Source organism: Archocentrus centrarchus, chromosome 3 (genome assembly GCF_007364275.1).
Source record: "Archocentrus centrarchus isolate MPI-CPG fArcCen1 chromosome 3, fArcCen1, whole genome shotgun sequence".
NCBI lineage: Eukaryota > Metazoa > Chordata > Actinopteri > Cichliformes > Cichlidae > Archocentrus > Archocentrus centrarchus.
Window position 1 is genome coordinate 20,447,144 of NC_044348.1, and position 19,523 is coordinate 20,466,666.

A 19,523-nucleotide genomic window follows, 5' to 3' on the forward strand; every position below is an offset into this window, starting at 1 on the left:
GGCTGGCACTGATTTTAGGATAAGCAAAACTCTGCAAGATATTTTAAGGTGCTTCCTTAATTAAAAAAAAACAAAAAATGTATTTCGGGCAAACAAAATGAAACATCATTTACTGTGATGATGTTTGACATATAATAGAAAACATTACTCGAGAAGGCAGAAATGCTACAAGAACATATGGTCATAATAATATGAACAATGTAGAAGATCTATGTCCTTCACTTTTTCCTCTTAGCCTTTCAATCTTCTTACACTACCTATCTATCGTTTATTTTCTAACTCCTCCCTTTTCCTTCTCTACCATGTCACAATGCTCTCTCTCTGTGTATCCACTCATAAAAGCCACATTGAAAAGATGCTTTCAGAAACAGATTGAGGCAAAACAAATATATACACAGAAGCAATATACTGCCCCTTAAAGTGACCAGTCTTACTAGTTTTCATTCTTTGTGATGGAATGTCGACGCACACAGAGCTTAGAAAAACACAGACAGTGGATGCACAAATTTGTGCACTCATCTACACACGGAGAGAAATGTGTGTATTCACACAAACACTACAACTCCCGTGCATATTTACAAAAGGGGACATGTTCATTGATCTAGAAGTGATTCTAAGTTAAAACAACTACAAAGGACTAAAAAGCACAACCATGCTCTGACGGGTGTGTAAAAGCATGATGTTAATATCTGTGTCTATACCTTTGTCCATCTACATGCTTGTCTGTGTGTGTGTGTGTGTGTGTGTGTGTGTGTGTGTGGGTGTGTGTGTTAGTCTAAGTCTACGTGAATCGGTTATGTCCCTCCAGGTGAGCATTCTGTGTGTGCGCTCCAATGTGAGTCTCAGTATGTGTGTATGCTCTCAGGCAGTACCAGTTCAGGTCACTGACTCTTGCTATTTAATGTTCAAATTTTAGCTGTATTGTTGTCTGTGTGCATTTGGAGATTCTTGAACGAAGAGACCCAAAATCAATTTAATACTTGGTTATTCTACATCAGCAAGTATGTTCCTTTCCAACCAATGAATCTAGCATTACATTATGCTATGTCTGAATACTAACAGTGTCCACTTACTTTTGTATTCTAGGTGAAATCCTGCTGCCACCACACTGATGTCACTTTGAAAGTGAAGAAGGAGCTGATTGGACGTTGAGTTGAGGAGAGCGGGAGCTGTTGTTCCTGCAAAACCCCAAAACATAAAGATAGAAAATAGCATTAATGTTTATGCAACATAATATTAGATATACAGGAAGAAATCCCTTTATAAATAAATGGTCCTGCTTATTCAGCAGGACTTAGACTATAAGTCTTGTTTATATCCCAAGACCAGCTGGGAAATTATGTATAGAGAAGGTGAACAACCCCTCACCCTCAATAGATAGCTAGCATTTTAGTGTCCTTATGTGAAGCAGCCCTTATCTGCCCCAGTGAAGCTGCTCAGTGGTCAACACCAGATCACTGTGGTTATAGTGGGCAGCTCCCTGGTGTACCTTCTTTAGAAGGGCATAGTCATTTGTGTGTGGGTGTGTGTGTGTGTTGCCCTATGGGCAGCATGTTTTATGTGTGATAGCTGTGTGACAGGTATGTGCTCAGGGCAGGTCACAGGGGAAACTCTGCAGGGAAATCATAAAAGGTTAGATCATTCTTTATCCCTGCCTGTCTTCTTTCTATCCCTTTTTCATTTTCCTTTTCCTCCACCTTCAGTCTCATGGTGACACTCTTCTCACCGACTGCTTAAAATTGGAAGAATTCTATGTCTTAAAAAGATTTATTCTTTATTTAAGATATATATCATATTTTTTGGTATTACAACTCATCCATCACAGCTCTCCAGTGTATGCCATATGTGTGTGTATCTATAGTTTAAGACCTGTCATATCCAATTCATCATAGATCTTCTGTGTTTGTGTGTGTGTATCTATAGTTTAGGAGCTGTCATCTCTCATCCATCATTGGACTTTGTTTGCATGTGTGTCTGTGCATAAGTTAATGCATTTAGGTGCATGTGTGAACATGCTGTCTTACCAGAAAATGACCCTAATTTTGGAGCTGTCATGTCTCCTCCATCGTAGATCTCCAGAGAGTCCCAGTTGTGCTCAGTAGCAAATGTCATTACTTGGATCTAAATAGCCAACAATGAAAATAAATGAACACAACAGAAAACAGCTTCCTCCATAATTAGTGTAAATATAGTATGCTATACGTTTATATTTAAGTGTATACATATCTGTACCTGTATCCCAGCCCCTTCACTGACATGAATCCTCCACAGACAATTGAGACTGTTTGGGTAGGGTTCAGGATAGCTAGGAGATAGTATTGTCCCACGACGTTCAGTCAAATTACCACTGCAGGGAACTAGAATGAAGACATAAAATCCACAATTCTTGGCAAAACATTATAACTAAATGCCAGCAGATGGGGCAGGATATTGGAATATGGCTCTTCATTCCTAAAAACAGACAATATGGTCTTGAAATTATAATAACAGCGAGCCAGACAGGAAAAACATGGCATAAACGGAGGTGAAAGTCGAGGCATTTTACAAAATTATAGCTCTCAGCACAAAGACAGAGTTCACATGGCCATATTTGGGTTTAGAATTAAACTTTAATCATTACTCTCATTAACTAGTACATGATGATTTGCAGAAAGGACTAATTACTAAAGGCCTTTTTCATCTGTGTCTTCATTGGTACTCTCTGGGGATTTTAAATGTCATCAGCCAAGTATCCCAGAATCCATTGCATGCCAACTAGTATGACACTGATGGCGCAGAGCTTGAGCTTAAGGCTGTTATTTGTTTCCAAGGACAGCTATTAATTTGCTATATTAATTTTTAATGTTTTTTTCAGGTAGCCATGTAGTTTTTAACTTATCCAGATTTTGCATTAATACTTAATAATATTCAAATGTGCACAGACCCGTTCAGGGATCTGAGGCCCTGCCTACTGGGAGATATCAAGCAGTCATATTAATGACTCTCACCCTGCCTCTCAAGATGACAGCTGGCAATGTCTAAAGTCATGCCAGGGAAAACAATCTTATCTCCCTTTGGTTATTTATCGTTACCTCTTTTGTTGTGTTTCAAATGCGATATATTTCTAACTGGAAGATAAAATTTGCTCACAGATTTGAAATAGATATTTTTTTGCTGTCAGCTTGTTTGATGGTAAGGTTAAACCATGTCTGGCCTTTGGGGTCTTATATGCACAGATATACAAAACAATGAATAGTCTATTTTGTAGCTGGGGGCATTCTTAATACATAAGAGGGTATTTAGCCTTACCTATACAGGTTGGTGTTGTTGTGTTCCACTGTGCGAGAGCACCTGGCACCGCCTGGCACTGAATCGCACTGGATCCCTTTAGTAGGTATCCTGGATTGCACTCAAACCGAACCACAGAGCCGACTGAGAACTCTGAACCGATCCGTCTGCCATACCGAGGCTCTGGCACTGAACTGCACTGGCTGTCACTGGTCCGAGGCACAGCTGCAATAATTACAGTAATTAAATCATACGAGAAGAGAAAGGACAGAAAATAAAGATATGAGCAGAGAGACTTTGAATTGAATGTATCTTATTGTGTTTAAGTATATGCATGTGGCAGAAAGAGAGACAGATTCAAGCCCAGTGAGCCTTACCTTGGTAGACAAAGTGAAAGCCTCTAGCTGACTGGCCACTCTTAGCATTGAACCGGAGCATGATCTGATTGGAAGTTGCCAGTGGCAGTGTCTCTCCTGAGAAAGATAAATACACACATGTATACACATACACACAAATATACAAATACACATGCATACAATAATTTGAATCCTAAAAGTGCTTTATTTCTTAGGAACTTCAAAAACAGAAAACAACAGCAACACCTCACAATTCCTTATGAACCTACATGTACTACAAACATAAGACTTTCTGTTCCAGTGCATACCTATATGTTAATTGCCTATATATTTAAGAGTACTGGCTTCAATTCATAACTCAGCACCAAGCAGGATTTCTCATTCATTTTCACCCTGTGGAAAATGTGGTCCTTACAAGAATTAAAATGCACAAAACAAACACACACACACACCATCTCAGCAGGCATACGCAAACAGAGATTTATATTCACACACATTCACGGGCAAATGAAGTAACAGTGATAAATGGGTAAAACATGGCCTGGTGTGGCTGACATTTAGAACCATCATTAGCAGCATGGGGATGGGGATGTGTGTGTGTGTGCGTGCATGTGTGTGTAAGTGTAAGTTTGGTATGCGCGCATGTGAGTTATGTTTGTGTGTCAGGATAATCAGTCAGTTAGGTGGAACAATGTGCTACAAAGCTGTTTGTCCCTCTCTGTGTGGGTGTGTGTCTGTGCACATGTATATGTGTGTGAGCAATGGGTAATGATGTGTATAACATTATTTTGTAAAGCGTGGCATGTTTCAACCCCCCCCCCCCCCTAAAAAAAAAAACCAACCCAAAAACCGCGAACTTTAAGGAATGCATTCAGATACATTCATTCTGCCTACATGTAGTTCTGTTTTTTTTCACTTAGTTATCTTGTTATCAAACTCTAAATCACTCCATTATTATAAATACTTTTATGCGTAGTTGCCGTTATATTGTTTGCTAAACACCGTCATTTTCTCCCTTTATAAAGCTACAAACAAAAGAGAAAGAGGGGGATAAAAAAAGAACAAACATAAGAAAGAAAATATTCTAAAAGTCCTGATTTTGATATAAAGAAGCTAAATGTCACTTCTCAGGGGATTCCCCTGCAGCATACCTCCAGGCCATAACACACGAAATTCACACAAAAGTTAAACTCTGAGGCGATGCCTTCACACTTTGCCAGCAACGATGTTAAGCATTATATGTTTACCAAATTTGTTTTCCAAATTGTTATTAAAATTGTTTCATCTACATCAAAATCGTCAGATCGTCCTATTGTCATCCATCTGTGTTACTCTGCAAAGACACCAAATGTTGCCAAGCTGAGGTGACTCCAAGTTGGAAGATAAGGAAACCCATTGAGAATTGTGTTAAGGAGTATCAGTGCTACTGTATATTGTATGGCCCCAGTGAGACGCTTTCCACTGCTGATTTCCTCTTGTAAAGATAACCCGTAATGGATTTTCACCAAATACATCACTGTCAAATAAATTGTGATAACGACCACTGGTGCTGTGTTCTACAGCCCCCCAGAGCTGCTTTCTTACAGAAGATTTCATTATTTTCCTCTTTCAAAAATGTGCTCAACAGTGCAAAAAAAAAAAGGAAAATGGGAGGTGGGGCAGCTTCTCAAAAATATAATATCGTGCATATCATCGTAAGTGAAAGAAACAATCAAACAACAGTTTCCTAGATGGCATCATAATCGAATAGCATTCCTTCAGCTGTGTCTGACACTAGAACTGATCAACAGACTCACCCGAATGAGATCCAGCCAGGGAGCTGAGCAATCGAGCGTTGTCATTGGGTCCATCAAACAGTTCCACTGAGTCATTCATTGCTGTTTGGAAGACGGCAAACTGACCGAACACGACTAGATAAAAAAAAAAGAAATAATAAAAAACAAGGTTATTTCAAGATTTAAATACGCTTTTGGTGCTTTCATCATAAGATTCACTGTTACCATGTACGGTGCAAGCACTTATGTACTTACCAAACTGAGGGGACACTGTGATGTAATAGGAGCAAGTCTGTCGTGTTGTGTAGTTTAAAGGATAGTTTGGAGACAAAACAACTCCTTCAGATCCACCATACTGTCCTCCGCACGGAGCTGCAGACAGAAGGTGATTATTAGAAGCTTTTCATTAAAAGAGTTTAGAATATTATTTTTATATTTTGCAACTACAGCACAATAACCACATGCTTTGCATAGTGTTTATTTTAGAGTGATCTTTTTGTACTTCCTTTGAACATATGCATGTATTTTATCAATGGACAAACCAATGTGGAAGGACACTGCAATTGCTAGTAGGGTGCACGTTCTGTAATATCAGAGCAACACACTTCTGTATGCATACTGTATGTATTTGATGATGAAATGTCCACATGACAGGCTAATATGTGTAAAGTAAGTATGGTTCACATAAAATTAATAATATTCAAAGGATATGCATGAGGTATTTGTGGAAAAGTACTCACTTTTAAAGGAGAGGCGTGAATTTGTGCAGATTCATTAAAAATACAGTCACGATAAGACAGCACAGAACTTGATTTACATAGGATACATACAACAGATGCCTAAACAGGCAAAGGGTGAGCCCATACTTTCAAAGTGGGCATGAAAAAAAGCACTCACATGATTTTAAAATAAAAAAGCTTTTTAAGAAAAAAAGATTTAAATAAATAAACACAATATCTGAAAACCTAAACACCAAGGTACACCCAAACAAAAATGGAATTCTGAATTAAGAATTCTGAATTAAGTGAACTCACACTGATGCACACAAATTGTGATTGTTATAAATTATGGAGACAGTATTGCACAATTTCAAATTTCCATGTAGCTGCAGTTCAAATCTAAGAAGCCTTTAGCTGTAATGTTAAAGGAAGAGGACATATCTTTCTAAACTAACCCAATATTAATGATTCATCCAACTTAGGGCTTGTTATACAAAGAGGTCACCAATCCATCCCAGGGCCAACACAAAGAGATAGAAAACCACACACCTTCACATACACACCTACAGCCAATTTAGAATCAACAGCTAAACTAACCCAGAGGAAGTCCATAGAGGCACATGGGACCTTGCAAACTTCACAGAGAAAGGCTCACCCTGATAGGTTTAAAACATGAGCCTTTTTGCTATAAGGTGACAGCGGTAACAACTGCACCACCCTGCAGTCACCAGTCACCAAAAAGCCACAGATATGCAACTTAGTATGCAGTGCTTGACATGGGGATGTAATATGATATGGTGTTGGCCATATTCACAGTGATGATTCAGGTCTGAAATCCTGTCTCACAGAGCATTTTATCAGTATTGCAGACCAAACCTCCTGCTCACTTGCATTAATGAAGTCAAGCCCCTTCAGGCACATAGCAATCTGCTGACATTTGGTCTTAGCTATACATCCGATCAAACGCATTTGTGATACTCAATATTGCTGCATAAGCTTCATCTGCTACTTTGTAAAATTAATTTAGTGGGAGTCGTAATCAAGGTTGATTAGAACTCCTAGTAAATACTAATTATAATATGAACAAATATAGACAAAAGATTGATAGAGAGTACAGAATACAGTGAGTTTGCTCAGTGACATGCTGTTGTGCTCCATCACACTGTGTATGTGTACAGTGTGCTCAATGTTTAAATGTTGGCAGTCAGTTTATAATTGAGAGGATTTATACTCATATCCATGCGCAGGAATTTCTATATGTTGTTTCTCTTTTTTTTTTTTTCTTATCGAGTGTACTTTTTCTTTCAATCTCCAGAGTGGCAGAAAAAAATTCACGAAGAGAAAGTGAAAAGAGAACACTCACCCTTCCCTCATTACTATCACAGAGCAAAGCCCCTAACACCCAGATGCTCCCCTGGAACTGCTCAGTGGTCAACAGATCAAACTGTGTTTGTTCTGGGCTGCTTCCAGGAGTGACACTGTGTGAGCGTGATCAGTATTATACTGAAAAAATAACTGAGAACTTGTCTCTCAGTAACAGTCACCTGAAAAAAAAATATTAAAATGAATACATTTTAAAAGGTGGCTGATGACTAAAGCCAACAGATATGAGCATATACTTGGTGTCTAATTCTAATAATGCTCTGCCAATTATTAGCAGTCTAGCAACTTGCAGACATCAGTGCCCTTATACAACCTTAAAGTTAAGGGTCAGCAAAGCTTCATTGTTCCACTTAAATCTGTTTCCAAGATACAGAGAAAAATAAAATAAAAAACTAGAATGCATTAATATAATTTTGCAGTTAATGCTGTAGGTGACTGATTAGAAGGTCAGGGTTTAAAGCTCCAACACCTCCAAACTGCCACCACTGGCCTGTGAGAAAGGCCCTTAAGGCCATCCTGCTACAGGGGCACCATACTGTAGCTGACCCTGGACTTTAATCTGTGGTTCTTAAAAACCTGGGATATGCAGGAAAAAAAAAATACCACTGTACTATAATATACGTGACAATAAAAGCTTCCTCTTCTGCACCACTCTACTGTACGACTAAGGTAACAACATTTCAGGGAACATTTGGCATTAGTGGCCAAACAGTTTCATCCGCTTTGCTGCATCAGTTATTTAGAGACATAATGTTGCAATGAAGCATCCAGATTTTAGTTGTGTCTGTTTTTCATTTTTCTTTCACTGCTCCTGGAAGCACTGCCCATTGCAAAAGAAGCTGGCAAGCATATTACTACTCTAATCTATTATTCTTATGTAGTTTATTTTTTTTTAATCCAACTGACTGCAGCTGGCTCAAAAGTTGTTTAGTTTAGCAGAAAACTTGTGTTGTCCCCAAATATCACTTGGACCCTTGTGTCTCCGAGGCTTTGTTATATAACGTGAAAGTATCTTGATATCTATCTGGGCATGTGCATTTGTGTATGACAGTGTGCATGAATGATATTCACTAAGGACATAGCGGATTATATAGGCAATTTCATTTTTCAAGTTATCTTATCATTAAATATGTGAAATTGATAAAATATATTTAAAAAAAAAACAAGTGATGTCTCCACTTAACTGAGTAAAAAAACTGTGAATTGTTTGGAAAAAAGCCCCACACATTTACCCATAAACAACAGATCCCATGGCACTATGAAGCAGTAAGTGTGATGCAGCAGCAATACTTGTTGGCTATATATCACATTAAAAACAATTCAGGAGAGGGCTATAACAAAGAGCTACATGTTCTTTCATAACTGAGACCAAAGTTCTGCTGCACCCTCTTCAAAGTAGTTAGTTCCTCTTGACAACAACACAGCGGGATAAAAACTTTAGTGGCTGAATTTATGTGGTACTGAGCTCGAGCACAGTGTGGGATCTCCTGTATTAGTGTAGTGCACTTTCAAAAATAGCCTATTAATCCATACCACCAATGCATGACCCACAAGAAACACACCTAACAGGAGCTTGTTCCATGTTTTCCACCCCCAAGAGAGTTACAAACCTTCTGTGAGAACAGCGTCTGGGTGTGCAGACATTTATATCGCAGGTGAGGTCAGCAGAGGTCATTGACATTTGTTTAAGTGTGTGTGTGTGTGTGTGTGTTCACGCAAAAAACAGCAGCAACAAGCAAATCTGTCAATGTCACCTTCCCCAGCACACACAAACACACTCACCATGTAGTCTTATCCCTTCCCTTCTCACCTTGTCCGGCCTCTGCTCTTTTTGTCTTGCTATGGTGTGTACCACTTTGGCTGAGCCCCAGTGTCCACCCACAATATCAGCTTTGATCCCTAGTGGACTTTAATTATTATCACCTCTGTGCTTGTTGAAAATGTGAGAGCATGGGAGAGCCAAGGTTATAAGGACTGCCTGAGAAATGGGGCAACACTCTGTGAATTAATATACTGCCAGGGCCAGAGGTGCATCTGTGAGACTACGAAATGGCACTAAGGGTGTGTTCATATAAGGTTTCATACAACTTTCTGATACTAATTTAAAATACAGTATCATGCTAGCCTAATGTTGTTAGTTGTTAGCCCGTTCAATATCATTTTTTTTCCCTTTTGGATGATTTTGAACATCCACTTGAACAGCCCCTTGAGGATAATTCCCTCAAGCAAAGACTTCAGCGTTTCAGTCTTGTGAAAACTGTGTATAAAGGGCTCAAAAATTCCGCCAGAGAGCCCTGAAGCACTTTCTGATTTCTCAGTAGCACAGCCCTGAGCCCTCAAGGACTTATCTGTAACATATGTCAAAATATTTGAGACCATGTGTGTCGCCATTAAGACCGGGGTCATTTTCTTGGATAAGACCTGCTCAGTAAAACTGATTTACATCCTAAGAATGGAAAAAAAAAATACAGCAAAACTTGGTTTCTACTTCTTTGCTAGACAGTTGTTGTACTCCCACCCACTCATCCACCTCCTCCCCACTCCTATCCCTCTCTACTTTCTTCTTATTTCCTAAAGCATCATAGTAATCATGCTCTTTCTTTCTTCCATTGATTGATACTTTCTGGATTGATTTTTGTTGTGCTGTAGCATTCAAACCCTCAGGTCTAGAGGTCTTGTCTTGATCTACCCACAATCTCCCAGTGGTGCTGCTTTAGGCTCAGGTGTCAGCCTTATCAAAAGCTTTCACACACACACGTGCTTTGATCATTCACACCCTCTGTCTCACACACACAAATAAATGCAAAAGATGCTATGCAAGTCATTCGCTTTCTCTCACACATCTATGAGCTTTGATCATCGATACACACGCACACACACACACACACGCGCACACAGCACACACAAACACTCTTGTAGTACTGTCTGCGTCTCATTTTCCTTTTTCTTTCACACAAATACACAGACTCACAAACACACGCAGCTCATGGTGGCAGCAGGAATACAGGAAAGATTTCTGAAATGTCCTAAACTTTTAAAGTTGTGTTGCTGTTCATCCAGAAAGTGTTTTTTTTGGGGGGGATCATAAACACAGCCATTATTATCACTTCAGCATTTCAAGCATCCATTATTTATACTTTGATGCAGAATCAGAATTAAATCCCTGGAAACTTCAGGAAAAAAATGGTCCTACCATTTATTTTCACAGTTAATTGAAAATATAAAATATATTTATATTTATACCTATACCCTTTTTCTTTTGGAAATTGCATGATTAAGACAATATAAGACTTCCACTCTATTCCCTGTACTACCTAGGATCCAGATTGATCATTATTTTTTCACCTTGAAATTTGACACATAAATGCATACTAAGGTCCAAAAAGCCAATATGAAAAAGCCCTTTTAGACTTATAGCTGCAACTCGCAATATATTCCAAGTCTAGACCGAGTCAACAAGCAAGTGTCCTGAACACCAGCAGCACTGGCAGCAAATGCCAGCATGAATCAACATGGGCAAAATCCACTGAAAAAGCATGAAATTACTGGCACTCACTTGGCAAATTCTCTATAATGTACCATGCTACAGCACTCATTCCACCAGTATAACAACTTTATCTTGTTATACTCACCAAAAGAAATACAGCTTTCATTAACCTTTTAATTCCAGTCAGTTCTTGTCTACCACGTTTTAGGTAATATTTTGTTTGTTTTTTGAGGATAAGTATTGACACTGTCCATGAAACAACACAGCCATACTCATAGCCTGCCTGGTGTGAATGACTCTTAGTGATTACAATGCATTCCCATTAGGTTAAGGTGTGGGTTTCTGTATGGATCACTTCAATTGCAAATCTTCTTTGCATAAAATAATTCAGTATAAGACTTAGTTCTTGAACTTTCGAGTCATTGTTCAGCTGGATTTCCCAACTCCAACTGAGCTTCCACTGGGGGCAGTCACACTATCCTGTAAGCTATTTTGATAAACCTGAGCATTTCCCCTCAATGATTCTGATGATTCCAGGCTTAGAGTGTAAAATCCTGATGCTCCCTCCAAAGGTCTTTCCCTTTAGGAAGTTTTTTGTTGTTTTTGGTATGACCAGTGTTTCCTACACATAATTCACTTACTTTTCCTGCCACTCTATACATACAAGCAGTGCCATTTTTGGTGTGTGTGTGTGTGTGTGTGTGTGTGTGTGTGTGTGTGTGTGTGTGTGTGTGTGTGTGTGTGTGTGTGTGTGTGTGTGTTTGTGTGTGCACCCATGTGTGCGTTTATGTTGCACGCATGTAAGGATACTGCCTCTAGGCGGCACTCTATTATAGCTATGTCGCTCTCTCACTTTACCTCTGTGTCTCTTCTCTCACATAAACACACATACACACATGTGGTCTTACACACAACCCTATCAACAGTCACGGAGAATTCCTTCTTTCTCGCACCAGCTCTTAGTTACCATGGAAACCAATAAAAGAGCGGTTTGAGATGGGAGGTGTTTGTATGTGTCTGTGTGTGTCTGTGTGTGTGTGTGTGTGTGTGACAGAGAGAGAGTGAGAGTGAGAGAGAGACAGAAAGAAAGAGAAGGCAAGAAGGGGCAAGATAGCTAGAGAGAAATTGTGAGAGAAACACATAAAGCAAATCAGACACAGACAGAAGAGGTAGGAGGAAAGTAAAATAGGAAAAAGAGGATGAAAAAATCTTGAAGAGAGATACAGAGGAGAGCGAGAAGTAGTTACAGAGAAAAGCAAAGGAAAGTAGGAGAAGGGGGGACCAGTGAGGGGGATGAAAGGGAAGAAAAAAGGAGATGGAGGGAGTGTAAGTGGAGATGTATTATTTAAAGAGGTCTCACCCTGTCTAATGAGTTTGGTCTAAAAGCCCCAGGAGCTGCCCAAAGATAGAGAGACAGACAGAGAGACAGAGCAACTTCCCCAACTATGCGGTGAGAAAATTCAGTCTGCAATCAGAGTCGAGAGAGCAAAGGCGCAAGATTGCAGAGTGGGACTGGATTTAGTCAAATTGTTCTGCTTTGACTATATGAATTGTTTATAATGTAGGTGATGACAATCTTAGCAGATCTAACCATTCAATTGGGATCACTGAAAAGGCAGGAACTAAACTGTAAACTGAAAATCTTAATCTTAATTTCTTAAAAATATTAACAATAATAATCTGAACAAGTACAAGCATCTATTTGTAATTATACTATGGACCACTTTGTCCATCTAATCTGGAAGGCCCACAGGATCTTAGCCTGGTCATTCTCAACCACCTCTGGGGGCATGTCCCATTTTGACCAGGCCATCCTTGGCACAGGTATTCATGTATACCATACCAGCCACTTGGTTATGGTGTTCCATGTATGCCCTGCCTGCTAGCATCTTCCACCCTGTTGTAATGTGCTCGATTGTCTCAGGGACATCTCTGCACACCCTGCACCTGGGGTCTTTCCTGGCGTGGTAGACCCCAGCCTCTATTGATCTTGTGCTTAGAGCTTGTTCCTGTGCTGCCACGATTAATGCCTTTGTGCTGTCTTTCAGTCCAGCTTTATCCAGCCATTTGTAGGATTTTTCGATATCATCCACTTCTATCTGCCGGTGGTACATGCTTTGCAGGGCCCTGTCCTTCATTGATAGTTCCTGTTCTTGCTCCTCTGCTGCCTATGGTATTCACTAAACACATCATCAGTTGTGGCCATCTTTCTGATGTATTCATGGATATTTGCTGTTTCATCCTGGATAGTGGCTCTGACAGTCACTAGTCCTTGGCCTCCTTCCTTCCTCTTAGTGTACAATCTCAGGGTGCTGGATTTGGGGTGAAACCCTCCAGTAAAGAGTTTTCTTGTCTTGACTTCAGTGGCTTCTGTCTCCTCCTTTAGCTAGCTTTATCTAAGCAGAGTATCTGATAACTGGCAGGATGTAGGTGTTGATTGCCCAGATCTTGTTTTTATATAGGGTAGTATATATATATACATCCAAAAAATCTTTCATTTAACGTATTGATTAATGAAGTAACTGCCACATTAAAGATCAGATAATGGGGCAGTTACTTAGTTACAGATAACTATGTAACTACTTTCCTGGTTAAATTATAGTGGCTGACATCCATAGTAATTGGCATTCTGATTGCTTATTTGACTGGCTGACTAGCCATCTGGTTGCCTGGAAACAATTCTGAATAACGTCAAGAACACCAAAACAATGTGTTGATACATTCAAAGCATAAAGCAAAGTGATGTCCTCACACTCTTTTCAAAGTGTTCAAAATGTGAACTTCTTGTCATTTCATAACAATTTATCCTGCACAACAACACCTGGACAAAAGTTTGGGGTTGGTCACATCTAAATGCGATAAGTGGCAGTATTAAAGTCGATAAATGATAACAGAAGATAAAAAGACTTGCTGACCTCTTTTTCTTGCTGTCTGTTAATTTTGCTTTTTCTGAAATAGGCACAATGAGTGCAATTATCCTATTCTTATTCTTCTCTCACACCCCTGAATGCCCCTCACTGTCTCTCAGACATTATTAAAGCTTTCACCAGAGAGTTTTCAAAATGTTAGCAGGATGTGTGCCTATTGTCCATGTGTGCATATCCATTTTTAATTCTTCCTTCCTTGCTCTGGCTTATCTGAATTTTTACCCACATGGCATTAGTGAGATCTCCCTCTGTCACACACACAAACCCATATCCACTCTGAATGGCACTCTGGCAGGTGTCATTTCATTCCTTCTCTGAGCTGTCAATCAAGCAGACAGCTCAGTCTCCAATCCCTGACCGGCTTTGATAATACACGCATACACACAAACCTACACACATACACACAGCATTTTTGAATCATAGCACCTACTTAACTTGACTCAACTCAACGGGTTTTCCATTAGGTGGAAGTATCTGGTATCAGGTACTTTTTAGTACTGACTCAGCTGGTGTTCCAAGCAAGCTGAGTTGAGCTGAAAATGTGACATCAACAGAATGCATGCCACTGATTGGCCAGGGAGTGATGTTACTAGATAAGTCATGAGAGCCACGCCATCACAAGAATCAAACCCGCCATTTTTGAAACCTGGCAATGGGGGTAATGGCTACACACTAACCAACACAGACGTTTTTTGTGCTTGGCGGCTGACGACAGAATCCAGAGGAAGCTAGATGAAGCGACCGTTTGTGTCGCATACAAATTATGTCACGGGACTTTCGAGCCGCCTTGCTGAGGCTGGAAAATGACTGAAACTGAATAGAGTAGAGCAGAGTAGGGTTGAGCTGAGTAGGTACTAGTGGAAAAGAGCCATAAGTCTCATATATGAGTTGTGGCTGTGACTTGTATTTCCAGTAAAGAGTACCAGCACTCTTATCTCCAGATCTGGGATTGGAGTGTAGGGGATCAGGGGTTCTTGAATGCACTTGGTCCCATAAATAAATAATGAAGCAATATAATCAGCTGCCTCTCCAGTGTCTCTTGCCACAAGGGGAGATTCTCATGCCACTGTTTTCAGCATCAGGTACTGAAAGCAGGCCTTATTCTGCTCTGCAACCTTGGTGAGCTCAGCAAAGCGGCACAAACTAGTTGTCTTTCAGCTGCAGGTTCTAAAGATTACACTTTCCCTTAAGCTGAGAAGATCTCCGGGGTACAAGTACTACAATTGCCAGCTGCAATCCAAGATGGTGGAGCTGGAGTCCAGTTCACTATTGAACAAAAGACTCTCTGGAGAGGCAGCTGAATTATATTGTGGACCATCCAAACAAAACTGCCACCAGGTCAAGAAAAACAAACATGGATCCAAGGAAGTTACTTAGCACTGAATAAACTTTTAAAATAGTGTGTGAGGGGATTCTCCGATTCTAAATTGATTGTAGATAGCATGATTCGCTCAGGCAAATAAAAAAAATCTTTTAAGAAGAATTGAGTTGCCAAATACAAATTGCAGCACTGTCCAAGTTATGGAAACCTAGACAAGGTTTTAAAATCATTTGAATTCACTGAACACATCCGTGAATTACATATCCATTCGTCAGGGAGGAGGCATGAAAACTAAAGCCACAAATACAACATAGAGCACTGATAACAGACATATAAAATATATAACAAGAAGCTATAGCAATGATCGAGATGCATATAAAATTATGATAATACAGAGACAAACTTCATAATGTTCATCATTATTTAAATCAACTGGAAGTAAGGGGAGTGGAATAGCAAGGTCCCTATTTGGACTCAAACAGTGAACACTGTATTTATGTAGGCATACAGTTTACCCTCTGGGTTACCAGATTTCCAATAAATGTTCACTTTTACCATGTTAACAGTAATATTATATTACTCCTACCTTTACATGATGGCAGAACTTTGTCCCACACTGGCTTTCCATCTGGACCCATGACACAGGTGATGGTATCTTCACCCACTATTGTGTAGCCATGGTGACAGCTGTAGGTGACCTGAGATCCCAATTTATAGTCGTAACCTGTCCGACTGGCATTCATAACGTTACCAGGGTCAAAACAGGCCTCTCTTGGTTTTTCTGTTGAGACAGAAAGTGTTTGCATCAGTGGACGAAGGCAAACGAGTATTTTTTATTAATAAATAAAAACCGTCTCAACTTTCTCAGTTTTTTGGGGGAAAATTTATAAATTTAAGCAAAGTGAACTGCATTACAACCTACACTACAGAAACAATTCAAATTTTTATCTATGTACTTTATTTACAATGTAAATAAAGTACAGAGCTGTGTATTTCTATAGCATGCACAAATGTTTATAGCCCAATAAAGGACATTTTGAAGAATACATATTTAGTCCCTTATGGAAAGGCAAAAAAAAAAAAAAGAAAGGTAAAAAAGAGCAGACAAGAAGACAAATGAGATGGCGATAAAGTAGTAAAAGACAAATAGTGGTCAAAAACTGTCTTGGAACTTTATGACTTGGCACTGGACCAGCTTGTTTGCTTTCCTGTGATCGGCCAATAAGAATGAGATACTACGGCTGACAAAGGATATGGGCAGGCAGAGAGAGACAGGGTGGAGGGCAGGATAGAAGTGAAACAGGGAGATGATTAAGGCTGTATTTTAATTAGAAAGATGGCAGATGAAAGGTAGTGAATAATGACAAAAGTACAGAGGTGTAAGGTAGTGTGATGAGACAACAACAGAATAGGAGATAATCTTTTTAAAATTAGAGATTAATAGGATAAGGGAATCAAGAAGAAAAAGGTGTTTATAACATTTGACAGAGCAGATCTAGTCTCTAGTCAGTTGAACAACTAAGTTCTGCATTGACTATAGCCGTTAAATCACCCCCAGTCAAGCAGCGTCTGTAAAATCAGGATGAGTCACAATCAGTTGAAGAAAACAACTCATCGGCTGACAAGCAACAACATGCCCTTACAGCTGAAAAACCAACCAAACAAAAAACTTCTCATGTAAGGGCAGGGTGGGGGGGAATTAATAAGATTAGGCAGATTAAAATATTATCCAGTGTACATGCTAAACAATCCTGAATTAGCTTTTTAATCATTACTTCTAATACAAGCACATTACTTGTTGAAAATGACCTTAGTGCACAGAAACTTGCAGACACTCGTAAAGTACATTTTATTTGAAAGAAACCTAGCAAATAAAATGTAAAATATAAATAAAAACATTGATCTGCAACCTCATTAGGCTTTTTATTTACTATTTCTGCCACTATATTCAAATCCGCCCACTTGCTGCTACTGCAGTGCCCTACTACTACTACTACTACTACTACCACTATACTGTATAGTACTAAAATGTCCCACTATTATTACAATCAGTACTTCTAATGCCGGACCGGACCTTATTACCTTACTACTACCAATACATTTTTACTATTGCTGCCACTTAATTACACTACTTAATAGACTTGCATTTTCATAGTGAGACAGTTTTAAACAATTGAAGAATTTCAGTCTGTTAAATATGACCTCATGTAAAATACACATGGACATGTCAAGGTAAAGGTTTTTCATTTAATTACCTCTATATTCGATGGCAAACCCAGACATGCCCAGTGAGGCATCCGATCTGAATGCAAGGAAGAGACTGTTACTACTGCTCTCTATCCGCTCTGGGGCCTGGTTGCCTTGGAGACTTGCTAGTAGCGGCCCATTAGAGTCTTCGCCCTCATAGATGTGCAGGAAGTCGTAACTTGGCTCCATGTTAAAACTGGGGAAAAAAAAGAAGAAAGGAACAGAGAAACTTAGATCTACAAAGACTGAGTGTGTGGTTTGTTGTAGTTTTCAAAATCTCAAAATAATTAACACAGGGTTGTATGTTCAGTTCAGTACATTATACTCAATTTAATGGCTGTCAGTCAGTTTGTGCTAGTTCCATTGTAATGTAACTATCAACTCATCTTCTTACCTTCTTTTTCACAAATTTAATATTTTCATCCTCTTAAAATGAAGACAGCAATATACGACCAAAAACATCAATTTTACAGATATTTAGAAAAATAAGGAGCTGCTGCAACAGCAGTCATACAGTGTCGTCTTCATGTTAGGCTAATCAACCTGAACCTGCTGTCTCACCTTGAAAGGGTTTAACATGTATTGTAACATTTATATTCTAAGCATGTGGTTATCTGTAGAATGCAAATACTGGCTGAGACAACACCTAATCAACTTAAGTAGGTATGTGAATATTAGCTCATTCTCTCACACATGCAAGTTGGAGTCACTTGGTTGGAACTGTGTGTGTGAGAGAGTTTGTGTGGCCTGTCAAAGCAATGAAAGATTAATAGAAAGAGAAGGAGGGAGATGCACTGTATGAGTTTAAGTGCAGCATTATTGCAAAAACAGCAGAATAGTACTTTTCTGTTTTAGTTTTCAGCACTACAGTTTATTAGGGGGTGCTATAGTGTAATATTTATATTTTATTATGAAATACATATAACACTGTGCATGCCATAGGCATGTACATAAGGCAAACCACAGTTGGCCTGAGAGCAATAACAGTTTTTTATGGTAATGCAACATGCAATGAAGCAAAATGCCAACAACTTTGTAATTTAACATGTTAGGTCACATTTTAGAAAATATATTTTTTGTGAGATTTAAAAATGCAAAAGCAACCTACAGGATGGTCATTTAAACTGAGATTTTGACTTGGTTAAAAAAAAAAAGAAAAATATGTGTAAAAATATGTGTTCAGTTACCTACTACAATAAATGAAATTATACATTAATAATGCAATATGCAAAGAATTACCAAAGTTAAAATAACTGCAAGGAAAGTTTAAATCTTGTTTTGTGTCTGGTACCGAATGGGATTAACTGCACCTACACCCCTTCTGCACTGACAAAGCATCAAATGATCTCTGCTAATACCGTTTGCATTAGTGATATAGGCAAGTCTAAATGCTAAAGAAACTAAATGTCATAAAACTAAAATAAAAGCTCTCACTGAAAAGAGATGAGGCAGCATTATAACTCTTCAAGCCACAATAATAAAACTAGAGTCTATTAAGATCTGGAGGAAAAATCAGGGGCAATCATATAAAATTGTGAAAGTAGTCTGTTAAAAATATATTGTAATGGCATAGAAATTACATGGATACAAATGCATTTTCTTTTACAAGGACTCTAAATAGCCAGCGGATTTCAAACCTACCACTTTGAGTTATTTTACAAATGAAATAAGACTTCAGGCTGATACCTTTTAAAACAGCTACAAAAGAAAGGTCACTGGGAAGTGGACACTCAGATAATGATATCTCAATACGAGGGCCGACTTCACAGGAGAAAGAAAACTGTGATTAAATTCAAAGGCTGATCAAGAAGTCATCAGTAACTGGGTCATCTTGAAGTCTATTTAAGCTAAGCTTATAAAATATAATTTCAAATTAAAATTAAACAAATTACGACAAATATGATATGCAACATTCAGAAAACAACCAATATCAATACAACTTAATTAGAAGTAAAATAAAACCGCCTCACTGTTACAACAGAAGGGAATTATCGCTCAAGCTTAAAAACATGAAGCTAAAATTGGGTCATTTTCTCTCCTT

At 38.8% G+C, this 19,523-nt stretch overlaps 1 protein-coding gene across 1 annotated transcript in view; it reads right to left on the reverse strand.

The window, feature by feature from the left end:
* The window catches only part of LOC115773049 (CUB and sushi domain-containing protein 1), a 454,304-nt gene that overhangs the window by 71,619 nt on the left and 363,162 nt on the right, over positions 1-19,523 (reverse strand). Inside the window, exons 31-39 of the mRNA XM_030719557.1 lie at positions 17,491-17,678; positions 15,822-16,016; positions 5,654-5,770; positions 5,420-5,533; positions 3,645-3,740; positions 3,289-3,492; positions 2,233-2,357; positions 2,025-2,121; positions 1,074-1,178 (exon numbers count right to left, since the gene is read on the reverse strand). Coding sequence (XP_030575417.1) covers positions 1,074-1,178; positions 2,025-2,121; positions 2,233-2,357; positions 3,289-3,492; positions 3,645-3,740; positions 5,420-5,533; positions 5,654-5,770; positions 15,822-16,016; positions 17,491-17,678 — 1,241 coding nt within the window. The remainder of the gene's footprint in view (positions 1-1,073; positions 1,179-2,024; positions 2,122-2,232; positions 2,358-3,288; positions 3,493-3,644; positions 3,741-5,419; positions 5,534-5,653; positions 5,771-15,821; positions 16,017-17,490; positions 17,679-19,523) is intronic.